Source organism: Pezoporus wallicus, unplaced genomic scaffold, assembly GCF_028554395.1.
Source record: "Pezoporus wallicus isolate ANWC-B61680 ecotype Strahan unplaced genomic scaffold, APGP_CSIRO_Pwel_v1 contig_8234, whole genome shotgun sequence".
Taxonomy (NCBI): Eukaryota; Metazoa; Chordata; class Aves; order Psittaciformes; family Psittacidae; genus Pezoporus; species Pezoporus wallicus.
The window spans coordinates 175,539-198,154 of NW_026637703.1; the positions used below are offsets into that span (position 1 = coordinate 175,539).

The 22,616-nt window shown below is 49.1% G+C and overlaps 1 protein-coding gene across 5 annotated transcripts in view; it reads left to right on the top strand.

Moving 5' to 3' along the window:
* The window catches only part of NSMF (NMDA receptor synaptonuclear signaling and neuronal migration factor), a 45,672-nt gene that overhangs the window by 7,446 nt on the left and 15,610 nt on the right, over window positions 1-22,616 (top strand). For 2 of the 5 annotated variants that reach the window (XM_057407324.1, XM_057407326.1), the window contains exons 2-5: window positions 1,269-1,330; window positions 12,572-13,051; window positions 17,560-17,635; window positions 19,812-19,880. In XM_057407324.1, coding sequence (XP_057263307.1) covers window positions 1,269-1,330; window positions 12,572-13,051; window positions 17,560-17,635; window positions 19,812-19,880 — 687 coding nt within the window. The remainder of the gene's footprint in view (window positions 1-1,268; window positions 1,331-12,571; window positions 13,052-17,559; window positions 17,636-19,811; window positions 19,881-22,616) is intronic. The other 3 variants (XM_057407325.1, XM_057407328.1, XM_057407329.1) reach the window with 2 other exon arrangements.

A 22,616-nucleotide genomic window follows, 5' to 3' on the forward strand; every position in this document is an offset into this window, starting at 1 on the left:
AAGCAGTGGGGGGAAATCCTGGTGACACAAATTGGGATATGCTGCTGGATTGGGTAACAAAACGGAAGAGGATCACGGAAGGCTGTGTTGGAGGTCAAAGCCATTTTCCACTTGGATGTTTTCTAGCTGTTATGAGCATAGCCTGTTGTGGAAGCTTGAGCTGGAGAGGGATGTTCTGAGGTTGAGCACCTCTGAAGGAGGAGGATGGTGGACGTGATGCCTTGCTATGTCTTCCGCTGTTGCAGTGACTTTGTCTCCTCTCCCAGCAGATGCTGGTGTGCTTGAAGGCTGAGTGCCTGGCTGCTGGCTTTTGTTGGCTTGGCTTGCCAGGGAGGTCGGTGGCTGGTTTGTCTCCTGGGTTGTCCATGGGCAAATATCACCCTGCTTGTGGTGCTGCTGACCTTGGGGTGATTGTTCTAAAACCTGGGGAAATGGATGGCTGGGTAAAAGCTGGTATTGACTCTCAAATCACAGGTCTGTTTGGGTGCAGGAGAACAAGCACAGCAGCAAATGCCCTGCAGTAGGACCCTGAAGATTGTATTTACTGTAGAGCAGGGAATGCATGCCTTGACCAAGGATGCCTTTCCTGTGTGGGTTGCAAGCTTTTTCCTGGCTGGAATATTCATAGGTTTGCTCTCTGACGTAGGCCCTGATGTGTGATAAGGGTTGCGCTCACCCTGCCTGGTTGATGCTTAATATATTGCAGTCAGCTTCCAGTCATCCATGGGACCTGAATCCATCAGAGAGCCAAGGATGGCTTTTGTGGGGTGTTGTGGGGCCTCTCAAATCAAGTATCCAAATGCTGACATAGTTGGTGCTTGAGCACTTAGGGTTAAGGTAGGTAAAACGGGTATTGGTAGTAACATCTAAGTTGTGATGGCTCACAGATAGGAGTATTCAGAACCAGAGTAGAAGGCTGGGGTGATGGATGGGGCTGGGCTGGAGATACCTTCTTCCTTGGGCTGCCAGAAGGGGTTTAGCCTATGTGTATCACAGAAACAAGGCCAAGTTTAATGCAGGTGCATTTCAATGGTTCACAGAGAAGCTGAAAACTAAAATAGTCCTGGGCTTGTGGTTACCCTTTTGGTGTGTTTATCAGGAAGGCCCCCTGCTATTACACCATGTTTAAATTGGTGTCATCAGAAGCTGAAAGGCTGTTGCAGGAGAACAGCGGTATACTGATATTGAACTGTTCCTTCTTTCCTTGGCCTTTAACCCATATTAATCTCTTTCTTTTTTACTGCCTTCTGGGATGCTTGGACGTGCAGAGCAGCAAGGGCTTTTGGAGAATATCTTTCCCAAAACCATCCCGAAGGTAGAAACGGCTCAGGTAAGAGAACTGACATTGCTTATATCCTTATGTGCTTGCACCTATTTATTAATAGGCCTTCAAATGAAAGTGCATTTATTCATCGTAAAGGGTTAGTGTGAGATCTCAGCAGGAGGAGTCACCCTCTAAATCGGTGAAGCCCTTGAGGAGAAAACGCAGTTTGGTGACTCAAAGGTTGGGTGGGCTGTGGGAACAAGTTCACTTGTAGTGAACAAGTGTCCCGTCATAAATCCACCTACAGCTGATGTCCTTGGAAGACGTTTCAGCTGGGAAGGGAAAGACTGCACTGCACAAGGCATCTGTGCTGCTTTGTCACTTCTAGGTCTTGCTTTCCCTGGGGAATAAAAGTAGGTGAGTTATAGCGTCAGCTGAGGTGCTTGGGGTGTGTGCAGCAACCTGCCTTTGCTGGCAAAGGTAACAACTGAATTTATTCTAGGGTTTGCTTCAGCAGGGGTTAAAATGAGATTTGCCCTGTCTGGTTGAGGACACCAGCATGTGCCAGCTAATGTGTTAATATTTCATACACAGGTATTGTCCCTATCAGCTTATGCTGAGTTCTGCTTGATGGGCAAGAGAGCACAAGAGAAACTCAGCTGACTTCTAACAGGCCTGTGCCTGGTCTGTGAGGAAAGAAAACATTTTGCAGACAATAAATTCACTATAAAACCTATAGAAAATCCCATAGAACCCACATAAAACCATGTGTGAACAAGCAGCAAGCAGATTGTTCCCTAGCACTGAACTGTTTTGCCAGGGGTAACAGTTTTAGATAGACCATAATTTAGAGTGATGTTACCATTTAATGTAAATTGTGTGTGTACTTAAACCTCTGCAGGCAGAGAATGCCTCTCCCTGAGAGAGCAAGCCCAGTCCCACCTGCCTTTGGCAGGCAGCTGAATGAGTCCCCGCCTTTTCTCTTGGATCTAATGACCTTCAAGTTATCCTTGGCTGGGTTGTGCTGCCTTTGGGAATGGAGGGGCTTTCAAACAATGTACTGCAATTTTCCTTGATTTTCTTTCAGACATAAGAACTCCAGTGACACATTACTTCCAATATTTAAGAACAACCCATCGTGGTAGGAAGGGAAGGGTAGAAAAAGGCTGGGGTTTAATGCAGTGGAGGTGAGGTGCCTGAGGCAGAGGGGGGAAAGGGGTTGGACAGGCAGTGCAGGACAGGCTGGGCAGGTCCCAGGAGGCCAGGCAGAAGTGTTCTTTATCATGGCCATTTCTGTAGCTGCTTCTTGCAGCTGAAGCCTTTGCTGGTGCTTTTCTGCACACTCCCACCCCAGGTGCCAGGAAGAAATTTCATTCTTCCCTGTGAGGGTGCTGAGGTGCTGGCAAAGGGTACCCAGAGAAGCTGTGGCTTCCCCATCCCTGGCAGTGTTCAAGGCCTGAGATCTGTGGAACCCTGGTCAAAGCCAAGGAGTAGGACCCTCTCTTATGCACATTTACACAGCTGACCTTCTACTCATCCTTATGGTTGCTCCTAGTTGCTTGTTCCTCTCTTGACTGTAGATAAGGAGGACATGGGAGTGGAGCTAATGTGACTCCTGGATAATGCACTAGTGTTGGGCTCCCCTGACCAGTGCTTAAACCCACTCTGTGCTCGTACCCACTGCCCCCCAGTGTATCAGGCTTGAGATCATACTTCCAGTGAATTTAGTTGCTATGGATAAGAATCAAGCAGCGAGCGGTACACATGGAATACACAGTCCTTACAGAGTCCTTAAGTATTGCCTTGGAAATAAAGTTTCCTAGATTACTGTAAATGTTTAAAGAGGAAAAAATAAGAATCCTCATTATTTAAGTCATCTTTTGCAGTCCTGCAGTGTATCGTTTAACCCACTCTAGCATTCCTTTATAAATAACTGGTAGGAAGGTTGCTGTCCTATAAAAATGTTTAGAAAATCTGTCTCCCTCTTATCCATGCCAGGAGTCCAATAGCAGGGGAACCAACTCTTTCCTTCCTCAGAAGTTCTGTATCTCAGTATGGCTTTCACAACCTTCTGAACACTTCACCTTTGGCTCAGCACAGCGCTTAAGCTATAGCGTTCATCCAGTGCCTGCAGTGAAACCAAGGAAGAGCCTCTTCTACGTGACTTGAAGACATAGCACATACATAGACGTACCTGAATCTGCTCCAATTCATCAGAGAGCAGGAGAGCAGTGTTAGGGCTCTACCAGCCCACCAATATCCTGTAGTTAGATTCCTCCTGGCATGTGTTGGTGGCTGAGGTCCAAGCTCAGCACACCGAGGAGCTGATTCCTCAGTGCACGTACATCTCTGTTCACAGCACTCTGGGCTTTCACTAGGGGCATCTTTACCTGGTGGGATGGGCTGGTTTCCACTGTAATAACCCTGTCTACATGGATGCTCCCTGCACTGCCAGGAGACTGCGGCTGCGGTTAAGGCTCTAGCCTAAATGTGGTTGGAAGGAGGCAGGCCTTGAGTTCAGGAGTTTATAGTCAAGAAATAAAAAGGTCTAAGAAAGGCTTAAAGTCATTGATGAATGCAGTGAGGGAAAAGGGTTGTGGTCTTTGAGGAGCAAGAAGTTGGCAGAGCCATCAGTGGGACAGTGGAAGCCTAAAAAGCTCCTCTTCTGCGGATCCAAGGAGCTGGAACCCTGCTCTCTCTCTGCAGATGACAATCCTCATGCAGAGAATGAGAGGAGTGTAAATCTTTGGGGTGCCAGTTTGCTGCTGCTTTACCTGCTAATTTACCTCCATGGCAGAAGGGTGGAGAGCTGGAACTCCCCAGGCAGACACAGCAGACACTGTCAGATGGAGTCCCGTGTGTGCAGAGACTGCCTCAACTTCCTCCACTTCTGCTGCACTTTGCTCTCTGAGGTTCATCCATTTTGGTTCGACTCTTTTTGTCTTTAGAGTCTCCTGACTCCCAGGAAAGGAGATGCTGTGACAGCTTTTGCATCCCCCCTCTTCACGTTCCACAGCTGATCAAAGAGCTATTCTTCGGTGGTAACTTTTACACCTCAGTCTATTTTCGGTGGCTCCTCTGGAGAGCCTGTGTGAGTGTGTGCGTCAGAATGTCTTTGAGATAGTGGTGAAGAAGAACTACAGAGGGATTATGCACCAGCAGGATGGGCCAGCTGCCATGTCCGAGCGCTGTAATGAGGGTGAGCTATCTGCAAGGCTTTGTTCACCTTCTGCTTTCAATAAAATCACAGTCTGTCCATGTTCCACTCCCTTTGCTAAGGCAGTGGCTGTGGAATTGAACATCACCAGGGGGTAAGGAGGATTGCAGCATACTACGGGGTGTACACATAGTAAGGAAAAGGTGAGGAGAGTATTTGTTGTTGGTTACAACTTCTGATTCTTCCTAACGTGAGGCCTGAGACTTCATGGCTGAGAAACACCGTGCCTATGCCTATGCAACTCCTCGATGGCTTGTTCTGGAGGAGGTTTTCCAGGCAACTGGGGAGTCCATTTACCTCTCCTCTGTTGCTTGGCTCGCAGTGCACTGACCATGTTCTCTGAGGTTGCAGCAGGGATGACAGCAATACACATTTGTCTTCTCTTTGCTTCCCTTCCCCAGCTGCCTGCTGACAGGGTATGAGTTGCTGGCAGAGGATGAAGGAATTGTACTTTTGGCATCACTCAGATTTTTTCTCCTGATCTTTAAAATATTCTGAGGAACTAGAAAAAAGGGAGGGTTGGACTCTGCTGCTGCCAGGACATGGATCTGTTGAGGGAGCTGGTGCTGAGGTGGTAATGCATCTCCTCCTCTTTTCCTGCCTCCATTCATGCTGGCTTATTCGTGTAGGCTTGAAGGTCTGGGAAGGTTCCCAAGAAGAGCACTCTCATGTTCAGCATTCATTCTGACTGCAGTGCTGCTGCCAGAGTCCTCGCTGACCCTCACAGCTTTCTGGTACTTTCCAAAGACTTTCCATCTTCTCTGTGGCATGGTTGTAGTGTAAGGGTGGGTGTCCCCTGGGACAGACCCAGAAGAAAGACAGGGAAAAGGGTTGACAGTTGCAAAAGGGAAGTGTAAGAAGGCTGCAGAGAGCAAAATACAAACATAGAAGAAATAATCACTCCAAGTCCCACCAGAGCTCACGGGATGAGGAGTTTTGGACATTCCCAGAGTCCCCTTCTTACAGCATAGGTGTCAGGGCCCCCACATTGAGATACTGCTTTAGATTTCTTTATCTCCATGTACTGGAACTGTGAGAGGAAAAAAGATACCCAGAGCATGGGGCAGTGAAACGAGCAGTGACAGCAAGCAGAGCACTTGAGAAACTTCCACCTATCAGGAGAAGCAGTGATGCATTCGGTGAGATGGGGTTCAGCACAAGGGTCCTTCACCGAGGAAAGGAAGGGAGCTGTGCTGGGGCTTTTCCCTGATGCTTTTTTATCAAGCAGTTTCTGTTCTGTTTGCCTGGGCTATTTGGAGGGCAGCTGGTGCTGCAGTGCTGGGGTTGCTGCTGTAGGATGTAGCACTGCTCTGCCCACTGCAGGCTGGGGCTCTGAGCGACCTGCATGTGAAAGGCTATGGAAGCAAAAGGAAGGGAAAGATCCCAGCAAGTATAAGGTGTGCTTGGTGCTGCAGAGATGATGGGCCTTGGGCCAGAGCTGCCCGGCAGGTCTTGACCTAAATTCACTGTGGTTCTTGCAGAATCAGCACGGCTGCTCTGACTGGTTTGCATCAGTGCAGACCAAAGGGGATAGTTACCTGTAACTGGAAGAAGCTCAAAAGAAGTCTGCTGCTTTTCTTTGGTTTTGCATGATGTTTCAGCTGTCAGTGAAAACACTGGGTGCAGAATGAGCATTCCTGAGCTTCCCCAAGCCAAATAGCAATGGGTAATAGTGGCAGGAGAAAAACATGTTTCCTCAGGCCCCTGTGCCATGGACAGAGACTGCGCCAAAGCAACCACTTGTGTTTGCATCCTGGGCTTCTGAAGCTTCCCAAGAGGGGCTGTGGGTGCATGTAAGGGCTGTGAAGGAGCTGTGAAATGGAGGAGGGTCCTGATGCTGCCAGGAGCTGACACAGGGCTGGAGAAACTGCAGCGTGAGGCTTTGCAGGTGCTTGAGGCCATGCAAGGGACCTGTGAGCTGTGCTATAGGAAGCCATGAAGAAAGGCTGCAGCTCTACAGTGCTCTAAAAGGAGCCTTCAGTTCGCCACTGTGCACACTGTGGAGCTGCCAGTGCAGCCTGCTTCAGGGTAAGCACCAAATCCGTTTTCTCTGTGGAGGCTGTTTGCCCTGTCCCCAGGGGGAGCCCCAGCACTGTGCCCAGCCCAGCTCTTGGGGTACCCCTGTGCTGGAGCAGTGTGGCTGCCCTTGAGCAATGGAGGTGGCCTTTCTAGAAAGAGCCCGTGCTCCAGAGGGGGTAGGATGAATTCAGGGCAGAGCAGGGATGTGAAGTCTCTTCTCTTGAGGGTTTCAGGCTGCTTCCAGGATCGGCAGAGCACAAGTATGGTGGGGGTATATGCTAAAACTTGCTTCTAAAGTGAATAAAGAGGTAGGTCAGTGTTACCATAGGAATGCAATGGAAAACTGGTGGAGCTGTCACTTGCTCCCTTGGGTCATGTCTCTCAGTCCCAATTTCATCTCTTCACGTTAATGTTACAGGCCAGACTTAAAGGTTACTTCTCTATAAAGCACAATGTCAACAGCATCTTCAGGTTGGCTGTTTTCAAGACCCATTTCAGCGCTGAGGACTAATTGGAAGCATTTTGTCACAGCTAAAGTGACCTCCTGTTTCCTCCAAGCAGCTCCCTCACTGAAGCAGCCCTTGGCTCTTCCCTGGTGCTTTGCAGAGAAGTGTGTGACGTTCCTTCCCCAGGAGCAGTAGGGTCAGGGTGCCCCAAAAAGCCACTGCCTCGGTCAGTCTTCAGGTACTTTCATAGCAAACACTGTGCGTGTCCTTCACTCACTTGACTCTGGAGCTACTGCGTGGCTGAAATGCCACTGTGACCTTTTTGTTGTATCTCTGGTTTTATATCCCTGTCCCATGCTTCAAACCATTTTTCCTGGTTTCCATGCATATTTCTTGCCTGCATTTCAGCCCTGCAGAGCAGCGGGGTCAGCTGCCAGCCCGGCTCTGGAGGCAGGAGCCATGTGCTGGTGGGGTCACGCAGTGGGACATTGGCATTGGGAAGGACAGGGCTGATGTGTCATGGCTCTGGTGCTCGCTCGGAGAGGGAGCAGAGGAGAACAGGACCTGACAGCCTGACAGCACACCTGCAGGGCAGTGGCAGGCATATGGGAGGACTCAGAACTGAAACTGTGAGAGGAGCTGCTCAGCTGTGCTGTCTGAAAAGATGTTCCTGGTTTTGCAGTGCCTGGGGCTCTAGCCACTGCATCCATCTGCTCTCCTCATCGAGAGTGTCACCTGGACCCCTCCTGGTGTAAAATGAAAAAGCATTAACTTCATTCCAACTGCTATGAACAGTGCTGCAGGTCCATGTACTGTACAGCTAAAATCTTCTCATTCTTCAGTAGCTGAGACAGTTCTTTCATTTAAAGTCAGTACCATCAACACCTGGTCTGGAGAATCCAGCTGAGGTGGAGCAGGGGAGAGAACTGTTCCTGTTAAATTTATGTTTTCTGAGATGACAGATGTGTTTTTAATAGGCCTTATCTGGATTCCCCTTTGCCACTTTGCTTCTGGTGCTGGAGCTGAGGTTTTAAATCTAAGGTGCTTTAATCATCAGTTAAGCTGTTAGTCATAAATTTTGGACTTTTTTTAAGCTTCTGCCTATGCCTTATGGCTGTATTCCACCTTGATTTATAAACTTCCCATTCCATGGGGTTAGAAGGCGGCCTGCATCAGAGATGAGTTTGGCTTGGTGAGTCCCTCCACTGTTATCAATAGGCATCAGTCAGCTGAGGCTTATCACAGTGTGTTGCCTCCTCTTGAGGCACATTGTGACAGCAAAAGAGAACATGGAAGTTCTTCCATGATTACCTACCTGGGTCAAAGCAAGTTCTCAGGTTAGTTACTGAATGGGAAAGCATTGTAAGTTAATAGTAGTGTCTAATTATCGGGAACTACATGTACCAAGGTAGCACACATTAACCAGTACAGGTGCTAGTTGCTGTTGGTAGTTATGTCTCTGGTGATACACATGCCCTAGTGATTGTGTTGTGTAGAAGGTGAAGAGAAATATCAAGAGGAGCAAGTGAAGCCAAAGAAACGTGTTCAGTGAATAACAAGGGGGTTGAGAAGTGGATTCGTCCTTGGCACTGGACTGTCAAGCCCCCAGGCTTGGGCAGGCTGTTAGACTTAGGCAGGTAAACAGGGAAGTGATGAAAATACAGGTTAAGAGACATGATTCACAGATCCAGCATGTTGGTCCTCTTCCCTTCATTTTGCTGATAAGTATCTCAGGCACAATAAATCCATGTAGACCACAGATCTAGTTGAAAAGAAATCTGAGTAACCTGAGTTGTCTGCTCCAGGGCAAACAAGGGTGCTGCTAGTGAAAGAGGGAGAGCAGAGCTGCCACTGGGTCAGCTTTCCTCAGGGCCTGGAGAGGAGGGAGCTATGCCAGGCCTCCCAAGTCACACTGTCCTGGGCTGCTGAGCAGTTGGATGGAGCAGCTGGGTGTGGGAGAGGTGGCAAGTGTGACGTGAAGATGAGACAGAGCAGCAGTATCCAGGCAGAGGATGTTAACAGCAGTCTGCTGCAGCTAATTCTGAGGAGGCAACTCCTGTCACTGCTGGAGTACCCTCTTACCTTGTCCTCTTCACTGAGCATCCCTTTGGCTCAGGTTCAATTCAGCATTGATTTCAGACCAGTTTCACTTTTCTAGCAGAACTATTGATCTGAAATGCCATAGTGGAGGCAGGTGCAGTGCTTTGGCATCTGAGTCCCACCTCTGGAAGCACAGACAAGGGAATCAGTCCCTGGTGCTATCTCAGTGGTGCTGGTGTATGTGAACACGTGTGTGTGAATGTTAGCACAGATTTGCTCCCTGAATGGTGCAGGTTTGTCTTTAGAAGCCAGTAATTCATTCTGATGGATGTTTGAATCTCTTTTCCTTTCATGCTATTTTTTTTGTGTAGATATATTCTTTATTAACTTCTATAGAGCTTCACATTCCCTTTGCATATGAAGCTGTGTAGTTACCAAAGGTGCTAAATTAAATGAAAAGAAATAATCATCCAGTCCTTGGACAAAGAGAAAGCATACTGCTGTAGTGACAGGACTGTGGAGTGTAGACCATGAAAACTCTTAAATAAGCACAGGTGAAGACACCTTGAGTAACAGACAAGTAAGGTGGGAAGAAAGGATTATGCTTGCATTCTGCATGCTAGATCAGACAGGTGGTTTATGTCAAATACATCTGGTCAAGAGTAACCCTGCTGTGATTTTTATAGTCACATCCCACTTAAATCTCTAAATCTTATGGGTTGAACAGACGTCGGTGGTCATGAAGCAGAGGCAGGAGCTGGTCTCTGCACTTGCAACCATCAGCATTTTCAGACATACCGTACTTGGGGTACTTCATTTTTCCATTTACCCACCCACAGAGGTGCCAAGTCCTCAATCTGCGTTGTGGTGCTGTCAGTGCGTGAGCACAGGTGCTCAGTCCTGTGGGTTGCTCCCCTGAGGCTCCGTGTCCTCCATGGAAGTATTAATTTCAGGAGGAACAGGGCAGCTGTCAGCCACTATTTTGTGGTCTTAAGAAATTGTAGCGTCACTGAGCCCACACGCGTTAGTAAGTTTGACAAGCTGAGATGAGTACTTGGAACTGGCCTTTGTTTTTCATTTTCAAGATGGTGTGCTTGGCACTATTAGCCAGCACACATCTTGGCAGATCTTGGAGTCGTTTGCTGGTGTTTTCCCAAGACGTGCCTGCTCTGGAGCACAATCAGTCTTGGAACTGGAGAGGGTCTGACTTGCTGGAAAACAAATGCAGTGGCTGCTGCCTCTTGGGGGGTGACAAGTGGATGAAGAGACTTTGGAGACACTTTCTGCACTGGTTGGACTGCATGGCTCCTCACTGCACCTAGGCATGGATTTTAGACTCCATGTGCAGTCTGCAAAGGTAACATCAGAAGAGGCTCAAGAGGCTTTCTTTACAGGCAGCTCCTCCTGGTCAGCTCAAGCTGTCAGCTGCCGTGTCGAGACTGTGAGGGTTCACTAGGAACCAAGTGAAATGAACCCAAGTTGTGTCAGTCTGCATGGTCCTGATGGTCACTTCTTGATCAGGAGTGGCCAGATGCATTTGTCTCATAGTGGTGTCGAGGGAGTTGTGTCTCAAGCAGAAAAATGAGATCAGGGTGACGCACTGTGCCAGTACCAGCTCAATTCAGTTCAGTCTCAGCTGCAGACAGAGCAGTGCAGAGGCCCTGGGCAACGTGGGCATAACCCAGCGGGGGCTTCAGAATCAAAAGCTGCAAATGTGCATCCTCAGCTTGGGAGGGCTCTTTTCATAGGGGCACAAGAGCACTTCATAGGAAGCAGAGTGTGGCAGCAGTGGAAGCTCTGTGTTGCACACATACATCAGACCATCATGGCCAGCTATGAGGGAGCCAAGATTGTTGCTGCGGTCTTCCAGGTCGTGGCTCAGTAGCTAAAGGAAAGGTAATGAAGTAAAGGCTGGGGTTTGTTTCTGCCTGTGTTTCAAGTGCTGCTGTCTGTGCTGGCCACTGATGATTTTGGGTTCTCGGGTAGCAGTCACATGAATAATGCATTGCCTGTTGAGCCCTTTCCCAACCCCTGCTGCTTCCCAGCTGAGGGAAGTCTGAGAGGTAATTAACAGCCACTTGAAAAGGATTAGCAGGTGGGTGGGAGCTACTGTTGGGTTCATGCATGGAATTGCCATGGAAATGCTGAGATTTCCTGGCACTTCATCCAGTGTGTGGGCTCCGAAGATAGTTGTGCTCATGGGCCTCTCTGCTTTCCATCTTCCTACCCTACAAAGGCAGCGGCTGTGTTTTCCTTCAGGACAGCATCCTCTGGCTGTGCTGTCACCATCTGCACACAGGATGAAGTCTGCTAACCAGGGGTGCTGTGGAGAGCAGGGTGCTGGTTGCAGCTGTCAGCTGAAGGCCTTCTGCAGTTCTTTCACATCCAACTGCCTTTCTTTCACATCAAGAAAGGATCTGGGGGTGCTGATTGACAGAGCTGAACATGAGCCAGGCAGCCAGGAAAGCCACCAGCATCCTGGCCTGTATCAGCAACAGCGTGACCATCAGGGCCAGGGCAGTGGTTTTGCCCCTACGATGAGTGCTGGTGAGGCTGCACCTCAAATCCTGTGTTCAGTTCTGGGCCCCTCACTCCAAGACAGACATTGAGGTGCTGGAGTGGGGCCAGAGAAGGGCAACGGAGCTGGTGCAGGGCCTGGAGCACAAGTGTGATGGGGAACGGCTGAGGGACCTGGGGGGTTCAGTGTGGAGAAGAGAAGGCTCAAGGGGGACCTGATGGCTGCTTACAAGTGCCTGACAGGAGGATGGAGCCAGGAGGGACTGGGCTCTGCTCCCAAGGAACAAGGGATGGGACAAGAGGAAATGGCCTCAAGCTACACCAGGGCAGGTTTAGATGGAGCTGAGGAACAATTCCTTGCCCAGGGGGTGCTCAGGCATTGGAACAGGCTGCCCAGGGCAGGGCTGCAGTCACCGTCCCTGCAAGTGTTCACACAGCGTGGAGACGAGGCCTCAGTGCCATGGGTTAGTGGTGGCCTTGGCAGTGCTGGGAATGGTTGGACTGGATGAGCCCTTTAAGGGCTTTTCCAACCTGGTTGGTTCTGTGGTTCTATGAAGCTAATTGGCAGAAAATTGGGGGGGGGGTGATGACCCCCAAACCCTGGTGGTTTGCCCCTTACCCTTAGTTCTAAAAAATAACTTTGTGCACAGAACATTCACTTTTTATTATCACTGCTGTGACCAGCTGGTGCTGGTCCTTGTCTTGTGAACCCTCACCAGCCCAGCAGCCCATGCATGGCTAAACCTGCCGAAGCAGACAGCTGATCATGGGCTGTTTTGCACATGAGCATTTTCATGCTGTGCAGTGAGACCTGCATTTGCTTCCAGCCTTGTTTGGTGGCCAGGCACACTTAAAATACTGGGTGTATTTGTGAGAAATGTGTCTCATTTCAGTACCAGCTCTGGAGGTTTAGACTGCTGTGGGCATGCATTCATCTGAGAAGGTTCCTGGGGGAGCCTACCATGTCCTGCTCACCCCTTCCCTTCCTGCAGCAGTAACAAAGAGCCTCTTGAATGTGCTAGTGCCTGGGGTGCTTTGGTTTTGAGGGAAGTGTGCTGTTTGTTCCAGATCACCTCTTGGCAGACTCCTACATCGGGCAGGAGGACTCCCCGGAGATGCAGCAGGCAGCACAGAACAAGCGCAGGCTCTCCGTCATCTCCGATGGCAAGTTTGAGCGGAGCTTCACCGAGGAGCAGGCAGAGAAGGTTCCCAGTGAGGGACCCAAGCCCCGGGTCTACACCATCTCCGGCGAGAGGCCGATGCTGTCAGACCACGAGAATGAAAGTATGGAACTGGTGGTGATGAAGGGGGCTGCCCAAGAGGAATGCCACCACGGTCACCAAGTGCACGGTGCTGGTGGCTCTCATGGTGCTGGCAGGCATTGCAAGGGCTGGCCAGGCAGCAGGCAGGGCTCTAAGGAGTGCCCAAACTGCACCCGGCTGGCTGCCCCTTCCCAGCATTCCTTTGACCTGGAGCACCATCAGTCCAGCGAGACAGGGTGGCACAGGAAAAGGCTGGAGAGGATGTACAGTGTCGATCGAGTGTCTGGTAAGTAAGGGTGAGTGCTGGGGGCTGGAAGGACACAAAGGGACTCACTGACACAGGGGTGGAGGGTGGTACCCATCTCCTCTAAGTATGGAGGTTTCATTGCCCTGTGCTTTGAGTTCGGGCCCTGTAGGGTTTCCCCTTTGCTGGTACTTTGCAGCAGCATTCATGGCAAGGGATTGTCTAAGGAGGAGTCTGAAATAAGCTGAGCTGAATTTGAGGTCAGCTTGTCCAAGGTCCGTTGTCTCTGCTTCTAGCTTGTAAGCAGCAGATAAACTGGGTGGTTTTCATGCCAGCTTCATGTAGCTCAGTGAGGGTCATCTCTGCAAAGGAAGAGCAAAAAGCTGTGTCAAAGCTTACATTTATGCTCAGCCAGGAGGCCCTTCAGAGCAGGACCGTCTTCTCTGCCTCATCCTGGGGCTGGGCTGGTGAAATCTTTGTGACAGTGCCAGGGTGCTCAGCAGGAGCCTCAGCTCAGCTCAAATGGGGTGTTCTGTTCCTGGGTGCACCCCAAAGTACTCATCTGTGTGCCTGGAACCAGTGTAGCAGGGTCTCTCAGGTATGAGGCATGCCACCTCTTGGGCTGTCCATTAATACTAGCAAGTGACACAATACTGGACTTTCTTTCCCCCTTACTGTGCATTTGCTCGATGTTCTCAGGGAAGAGGGTTTGGAATTATTCAATTACATTAAAAAAAAATCCCTGATTGTCCTTAGAAACTTAACCATTCATCAAGTACGTGGCACCATCTCTGTGCTCTGAGTTAGCAGGTAGAACACAGTCCATCTTTGCCTGTCAGCTCAGTATGTGGCTGGCAGAGAGTCTGACCTGATTTGTCTGATTTATTTTCTCCTGTAAAGACACACCAAGGCTTTCAGAGCACAGTGTCCAGCTAGGAAAGCTCAAGGCTTGTAAAGCAATGGAGTATGAGGACTGTGGAGATCAGGCTGTGTTTCTTCCTGGGTTCCTGGTTTTCTAGTAAATATCATAGTGATATTTACTGCAGGTAAAGGTGCTGAAAGGTTGGGTTCTGGATCATCTTTTCATACCTTGGGGCTTGAAGTTACGTGACTAAATACATGGCCTAATAACCAAAGAAGAATAATGAAACCAGAACTGGTTATCAGACGTACGGAACACCTGCAGTCCCACTAACCCCTGCGTGTGGTTTTTTAAGCATTATCCCTCTGTTCCCTGGGATTCTGGGGCTTCCCATCAGACATTGTATGTGAGTGTTTGGACTTAGTTGTTGTTATTGCTGAAGTGCAAGAAAAAGAGTGAGGAGAGTTTTCCTGTAGGGAAGCCTTTAATGGTTGTATGGTTATATCTTGCCTGTTAAAGGTTGGCTCTGCATATGGTGACCCAGCCAGAAAGCTTGTGGAAGGAGACAAAACCAAAACCATTTCAGGAGAGGAGATCATAGCCCTGGGGGCTTGGTCTTCTGGAGGTGATGGTTCTGAGTTGAATCTATTGCAGCCTCGTGGTGTGAGCTGCTCAGCAGTGACTGAAACATCCCTGTGTGCTCAACACTGCAGTACAAACCCAAACCAACACCCCCAAACCTGCTACTGTGAAGAAAAATAACCCTACCCCAGCCCAAAGCAGCCCAACCTGAACAAATCAGAACTGTGCTGTGCACTGTGGGACTGAGGCAGGTTACATGATACTGAAGGAAAGCTCCAGATCACTACTGGAAAGTCTAACTCGTAAACACTTCTGCTGGAAAAATCTGTCCTAGCAAATGCTATAGAGAGGTGCCACGTTGTTTCTGGGCCTTGGGATTTACAATAGATTGTCAACCAGGCATCAGTTTTTGTTAGGCATAGTTCTCAATAAGAAATGGAGATTTGCCTTTCTGAAGACAGATCAGGGTAGTTACTTAAATGGGAACAAAATGGACAGTGCTGAAACTGGGGGAGTATTTTATGTTCCCTACAAGCAGGCAGCAGCCACCCTCGGTGCTTGTCTCAAGCTTCTGAATGCATCCATGTGCGCTTCTGAGTCCAAATCCCATCACAGCACTGGCATCATGGAATGAGAGTTTTCTCAGCTTGGTCTCATTTGCGTGCTCTATCCAAGTGTTGTTACTCAGAGGAAAACTGAGAATGGAATGGGATAACTGTCAGAGGATGCAAGAAGTATTCCTTGGGATGTCCTTCATGCATGGCTGGTGGAGAAAACAGTGGAGATGGGAGAGATGGACTAATTTCCCCAGAGGTTCACTTTACAGTGCTGCCTCCTCTGTTTGGATTTACATGATGTGTTATTGCTGCAGTTAGGCCAGATTGGCGTGATTTATATGGATTTTTATGCTGAGTTTATGATGCCTAACACCATTCCAGAGAAGCACAAGCTGTCATCTCCTGCGCTGCTCCCTGTGTCTCATACAAACACATCCACTCATGAACAGAGGTGCTGAGATGAGTTTATCCCCTGGCATGTGGCTGGAGGTGCTGATGGTGGTGGTGGTGTGCCTCCAGTCTTACCCAGGCCCATGGTTCCCTCGCTGTTTTGTCACAGTTGATGAAGAAAGCAGAAGAAGATGCTCTGCCTGGCCAAAGCAGTGCGTGCTACCTGCTCCTGGAAGCAAGATAGCCACACTCAGAATCTGAATCTTATTTAGGGGATGAGCTCTGGAGCTGAGCTCTGCTCCCTGGTCCCCTTCTCTGCTACTGTTCTACCTCTAGCTGGTAATGAGGTGTTTCTGAAGGGTCCCAAATCTTTTATTCTCCATTGAGTGCTTTGGGTAGGGGAGTGATATCTTTCTTGTGTTGACTCCTGCCTATCAGAAAAGGAGGAAAGCTGCAGTGATTGTCCAGGTAAAGTCTCATAAAACACTGGCTCTGCTTTGAATCAAAGCTGGGGGCTTTAAAACTAAAATTCATTAAGAGATTGCCAGTCCTTTGAGGTGTGTAGTGCTGGAGAAGTCTGAACAGAATTGTTGGCTGAAAAGGAATTTGTCCAACTTCTCCTCCACCACTTCTGTGGGTTTGAGACTTCAAACCAGTAATTCATTTACAGCCTGAGATGTTTTGCATTTCTCCTCCATCTGTTCTTTGGAGAAGAGCAGACATAGGAACTTCATAAGAAGTATTTAGCATACTGGAATGCAGTTTTCATTTAACATATATTTCCTTAGGGTGCCTTTATACAAGGCTTGACGTAAACTGTGAGCTGAGGAGCGTGTGTTAGAGCTTTCTATAGGATTCCTTGGAAGCTTCACTTTAGAGGGAGCCTCCCCAGTTGCATTTAGCATTTTTTTGCATCTCTAATTGCAGCCACTCTTCTATTCCAGGGAACAGCAGGATGAGTCTGTAGCATAATGATCTGTACAAATCACTGGGTAAGCTTTGGTCTGTAGTAATTGTGTCTGCAGTAGGTGTGCAGGGTTTGATTGGGTTTGATTGGGTTTGGGCCAACTGAAGTGAATTAAAAGAATCCTCTTGACAATGCCAGAATATTAATGACTAAGATAACGCAGCTGATCTTAAACTTGAATAAGGGAAGCAAGCACGGGATCAGGCAGCCTGTGGCAAGGCACTGAGCAAGGAAGCCACAAACTGGGAGTGAAGCAAGACGAAAAATCAGACCCAAATCCTTGAGTTCTGGCACGTCTTGTGTCAGTGGATTTTGATACCTCCGAGTCCCTGCCTGACTGACTTCAGCCTGGGAGGCTTCAGTAGGAGCTGCTTCTTGGTCAGGTTCTGGTCACCACCATCCCACACTCATCGTTAGTGACTCAGTTTGGTGCTTGCTTTTTGTCTTGGTGGTCACTGTTGGACACAGGGCCTTGGAGCAAGCTGCTCTAGTGGAAGGTGTCCCTGCCCATGGCAGGGGTTGGAGCTGGAGGAGCTTTAAGGTCCCTTCCAACCCAACCTAAACCAGGCTGGGATTCTGTGATTATGTGACGATGATGCAGTGTCCTAATGCAGTGGAATTAAGAAATGATCCACAGTTGGTTCAGGCAGGGCAGTTTACAGACACAGGCAACCAAAGCAGCCCAGAGTTAGCTGTGGATTGTGCAGCTGATACGCTGTTTGACTTTTAAAACCACAAAAAGAAGGCCATATCTCAGGCTTATGGTCCTGAGGAGAGGAAGGTGAATGCTTTTTGTCTTTCACAGGAGGTTGTTTCAGGGAGCTGGACAAATGGGACAATTCAAATTAATGGCACTAAGGGAAAGGCAGAGGCTGGAAAAGGCTTTTGATGAAAACTATTTCTTTCTCCTGTATTTTCTTCTGGTTCAAATGTCTCTCCTGTAATTCCTGGATTATTCTAATCTTCCAGGTTTAGAATGGAGCTTACATTCTTCAGTTAAGCAGCCTGTTAGATGGCTTAGCACAAATTTACACTTGGTGGTAGTGTGCAGATATAGAGGAGGATGAGGCTTTTCTGTTAGTACAGGGCAGGATGCTAAAGAACAGCACTAAAAGAAGGAGCTTGGGAAGTGTTGCTGCCTGAAGGATGTCTCTGCCTACTGGATTCTCAGGTTTTGCTCTCTCTTTTCCAGATGATGTCCCCATACGAACCTGGTTCCCAAAAGAGAACCTCTTCAGTTTCCAAACTGCTACTACAACTATGCAAGCGTAAGTGAAACCTCTGCTATAGCTTTTATTGTGCAGCTGAAAGCTCATGGCCCACTCAGAGCTGTAGCTAAGAGCCTGAAGCAATCGAGTTGCATGTTTGGCACTGCAGTGGGTGAGAGAGGCAGCCTTGCCTCTTATTGATTTCTCTCTTGTGCTTATTAGTTCTCTTTCCTACTACTCCCACTTGTTTGGTTTTACCTTCTTTAACTCCTTGGGCTACTCAGCTCTCCTCTGCTTCCCTGATTTTCTCTGTGACGTGCCTGTCCCTGGCTGCTGCTGCAGAGAGAGGGTCCTGTGGCAGCACCATGAGACCCTCCAGCACTTGCTTCTGCTGCAGCCACTGTCCCAGGGGAACATGATTCCAGGCTTGTCCTGCATCCGTCAGCCAGAGGAGTGCTTCTCTATGGGATGAGATGTAGCCCTGCAGCTTCTGCCCTGGTCTGGGCATTTGAGGAAGGTGTCACTGTGAAGTGTGGCTGGATCTGGGTTAGGAACAGCCTTTCTCTCCAGACTCAGGCAGGTTTTGGTGCCCTGCTTGCTGTGTGTTGGGAAGAGGCACTTCTCAAAGGACTGAAGAAGGGAAGCCTCATTTCCAGGTTGTACCCAACTTGTCAGGAAATGCTGTCTTCCTGGTTTCAAGTATTTCCTGTCTGGCTGGAAAGCCAAGGCAAGCAATGAGGGAAATGAGACACTGTTCTGCTTCTAAGGCCCTTCTCCAGCCTTGTCTTCTTCCCTGTGTCACCCTCAGCTCTACTCCTATTTCTCCTTGTCTGGTGTCCTTTATGTAATCTGTCTCTGCCATTTCTTTTCCTTCCTACCTTTCCCTTCCTGAATCCCCAAAAGAGGCTGATTGTTGATTCTGGGATAACCCAGAGTGGATCGGACCTGTAAGGACCGATGGCAGGGAGGGCTGGATCCAGTATTGAGGAAGTCATCTTTGGTGGGCACAAGGTTTACTGCAGAATGATGGCCCATGGCAGGGCTTTACAGGGCTTGAAGGGCAAAGTGAGGCTGGTTTGGGAAATGGTGCCCTAAGGAAACCCCTGAGGAGCACAGCTCCCCTGGTTAACATAGCTCCCAGGTTAATGTTTCAGGTTAATGTGCTGCCTCTAGAGATTGCATGGAAACATCTCCAGGAGTTCAGGGCACCTCCTTAAGCTGCTTGGGGTGACAGGGATCCCCCGGGTGCCCCTGTCTTCCTGGCCTCTGCTCTAGGTGCCTTCAGTCCACCTTGCTCTCTTCCTTCATAGACCAGACAGCACGAGGTGACTTCACAAGTCTTTGTCACTGTGTGGGAAGGTCTCCCTGCTCCAGAAGTCCATGATGCTGAGCTCCCATTGCAGCCTGATGGGCCAGGTTCAGCTCTCAGTTGTACCTCTGCATGTTCTCTGGGTCTACAAGGAGCTTAATTTGCATCCAAGCTGCATGCCAGCACTGCCCCAGGGAGGATTTAGCTCGGTCAAGTAGGAGTCTTACCACTGAGAAATGTTTCATTTAAAAAGCAATTTCACCTAACAAGAAAGATTCCCTCTGGAGTGAGAATTCCCTTGGAATGCTGCTGGGGCTGAGCACTAATGAACTCCTCTTCTCTTTCTTTCCCCTGCATCTCCTGGAATCTCTAGCATCTCGTAAGTATAATCTTCATTATTTCCTTGTCTGTTGGTGTTCTGCATAAACTCTCCTCTCCTGTCCATCATATCGTGCTTTCCCTATGCTAGGGCTGTTTGTCAGCAGGCAGGAGATTAGATGGCTACACCTGGTAGGCCTACACAGATCACACCACAACCATCCTCATCTTCAAAATGGAGACTGGAGTTGCTGGCATGCTTTTGTCCCTCTTGATCCTGGTGTAAGGGGTTTTGTGTTTGCAGTCTCTTAGCCCAGTTCCTCCGTAGCAGGGATGATGACTGCTCGCCCATATTCTTTGGGCCATGGTCTGGCCGCTGTTTTGCTTTAGGAACAACAACTTTGTGCAACCACCAACCCTAGGGAGTGAGGACCTTTGGCTCAGCGAGTGTTTGCCTGGTCCCTGACTCGCACGCAGGCCTGCAAGGGCTGGCTCTCTTCCTTGGTCAGCTTTCTCTCTGTCGTGTGGTGAGGCCTCTCCTGTCTGTGTTTCGTGTCCTCTCCAGTCCAAAGCTGTGTAGCTGCTTAATGGCTTGACATGGTTTCCCAGGGCGTTCAGGGGCTACGCAGAGAGGAAGAGGCGGAAGCGAGAGAATGATTCTGCAGCTGTTATACAGAGGTAGGGCCCGTTCCCTCCCCAGCTCCACCCTCGCATGGGCCCTCCGGGTGTCATTCCTGAGGCTTGACGGCACTGAACGTGGTTGTCCCTGTCTGTGTTGCTGTTCTAGGGACATTAGCAGTGGCTGTGTTGGAAATGTGGAGGTGAATGATGCTGCAGGGCTTAAGATAGCTGGTCTCCATCTTCTTAAAGGAACACTGTAGTTTCTTAAGCTTCTGAATATAATATACAGGATCTGTGTCTCAGGCAGTAAAAAATGTATATAAAAGAATTAAAGGTGCAATTTCCCCAGTTCTCTCCCAGATACTTTAAATTTGTTTGCGGTTAGATGGATTTCATAGCAGCTTCCAGTGTCTAAAGGGGGCTACAAGGATGCTGGAGAGGGACTATTCGTTAGGGACTGTAGTGACAGAACAAAGGGGAATGGGTTTAAACTTAAACAGGGGAATTTCAGGTTGGATCTAAGGCAGAAGTTCTTCCCTGTGAGGGTGCTGAGGCGCTGGCACAGGGTGCCCAGAGAAGCTGTGGCTGCCCCATCCCTGGCAGTGTTCAAGGCCAGGTTGGACACAGGGGCTTGGAGCAAGCTGCTCTAGTGGAAGGTGTCCCTGCCCGTGGCAGGGGTTGGAGCTAGAGGAGCTTCAAGGTCCCTTCCAACACAAACCAATCTATGATTTTATTATTCTATGTGTACTTTACTGTACTGTTGCTGCATCTACAGATGCACTCCAGAAAATCTGACCTAGGCAAAATGTACCCCTCTAGTGACCAGAACTGATTTTTTTCAAGCTTTTCTGAAAAGAACAGAAAGGAAAGAGAAAGGGATTGGTCATCTGGGTATGACAGAAGGGCCCTGGTTTCTTTCTGCTGGCTTCACAGGCACATCATTTAGCCACTGTGGTGATCAGAACTGTTCTGGTTTTCACATGTGCCAAGGCTCGATTATTTTGGCAGCCTGCTAAGATGGATAACACAGTGTATGTGTCATTGGTTAAAAACTGTCATGATCACTTCAGCACTGTTCAAAACAAAGTGGGAGAAAAACATCAGGTTTTCTTAACTGGGAAATTGCCAGAAATTGTTTTCATTAGCAACTTGAGGGTAATGGGGTTTTTTCCCTCAGTAATGATGATAAATAAGAATCACAACTGAAGACCCTGTGAAATAGTGTCTTTAAGATTTCACAGGATTTATTAGACAGAGGCGAGTCTTTGTTAGGAAATGGCTTGTTCATGTGGTTTGCAAGTAGGGGAGTAGGAGTTGTATCCCTCAGTGATGCTGTGTAGTCAGGATAGAGGACGGATTGATGGCATCCTTGTGTTGAGTGAACAGTGTGTCCCTTCAACCTGTGGACACTGCAGATCTGGGCAGGATTGAACAGTGGGAGCCCATCTGCATTCATCTTGCTGTAAAAGAGCAGAGGGCAGTGGGCTGTAGGGTTGTGGTTCGTGTTCGGCCCTCCTCCTGGAGAGAGGAGGACCCCAGAGCTTTGGATGTTGTGCAGCAATTCGTGGCTTGGATGTCTTGGAAGCTCAGTTGTCATCACACAGCCCCTCCAGTGCTTGGTCCTGTGTGCCTGGTGCATGGGAGGCTGTTTGTGTGGCACAGCACACGATGGGTGTTGCAGTGACAGTGAGTGATGCCCAGTGGTTTGCTGAAGGACCATTGCAAGGAGGAGCTGAGAACGTGTGAGGTGATGTTGGGAGTTTTCTCGGTCAGCAGTTCTGCCCCTGACCTCTGTCTGAGCAGTAAAAAGGCTTCTATGCAGAGGGTGTGGAATGGGGCTGCTGTGGCTGGGATGGATGCCGTGGAGTTGCATAGGGTCATGTAGAGCCAGTCTGGAGGAGGGCTGTTCAGGAAAGGGAGTCATAAGGAGGTTGTGTCAGTGTAGCTTGGGGGATGCTTGTTCATTTGATGGGTGATGAGATCTTGCTGGTGCTCAAGTAACACTGGGTGTTGTGGGTGCAGCTGCAGCCACTAGGCAGGAAGATGGGCAGGTTTATGTACCCTGCTGCTCACAGAGGAGACTGCAGCTCTCCCAGGGCTCCTGTGCCAGTCCTTCTGTGCTAACATGCAAGCAGAGGGGCCTGAGGGCCCATACAGCTGCAGAAAGCCCTCAGAAGGCTCTAGATGACCACAGGATGCCCACAGTAAAAGGCAGTTCCAGGCTTGGGCCTCCTTTCCAAGGTGCTTTTATTCTAGAAGCAACAAGGAGCTAAAAATGGCCTTTGGCCCATTCTCCAAGCATGTAGTGCAGTGGTCAGCTTGAAGCAGCTGGATCCCCTGGAGCTGCTGGAGCAGTGTTTGTGTATCTAGACAGCTTCACTCAGCTGCAGTCGTGGGAGGGAGCAAGTTGTCCAAGCAGCTGGGAGCAGCATCTTCATGGCAAAGGCTGCTTTAACCCCTGCCCCCAAGGTCTGAATAAGCTCCTCTGCAGAGAGGACAGCTGAGCATTCAACAGAAGACTGATCTTTACTCCAGAATGGGCTTTACTCCAAATGCCCAAAGCCCAAAGCAACAGTGGCCTTGGCAATTATGTGGGTGCTCAGTGTCTGTATGATCTCAGGCTCAGTGCCTGGTATGACCTTGGTTTTACAATGCACCATGACAACTTTCATTCTGATAAGCTACATTGTGTGTCTGCGACCTTTCTGTGTAAAGAACGTCCCTGTTTCACTTAAAACATTGTATTTGGGTTTGAATCTATTGTGCAATAAGACAGCCCACATCAGTCATCCC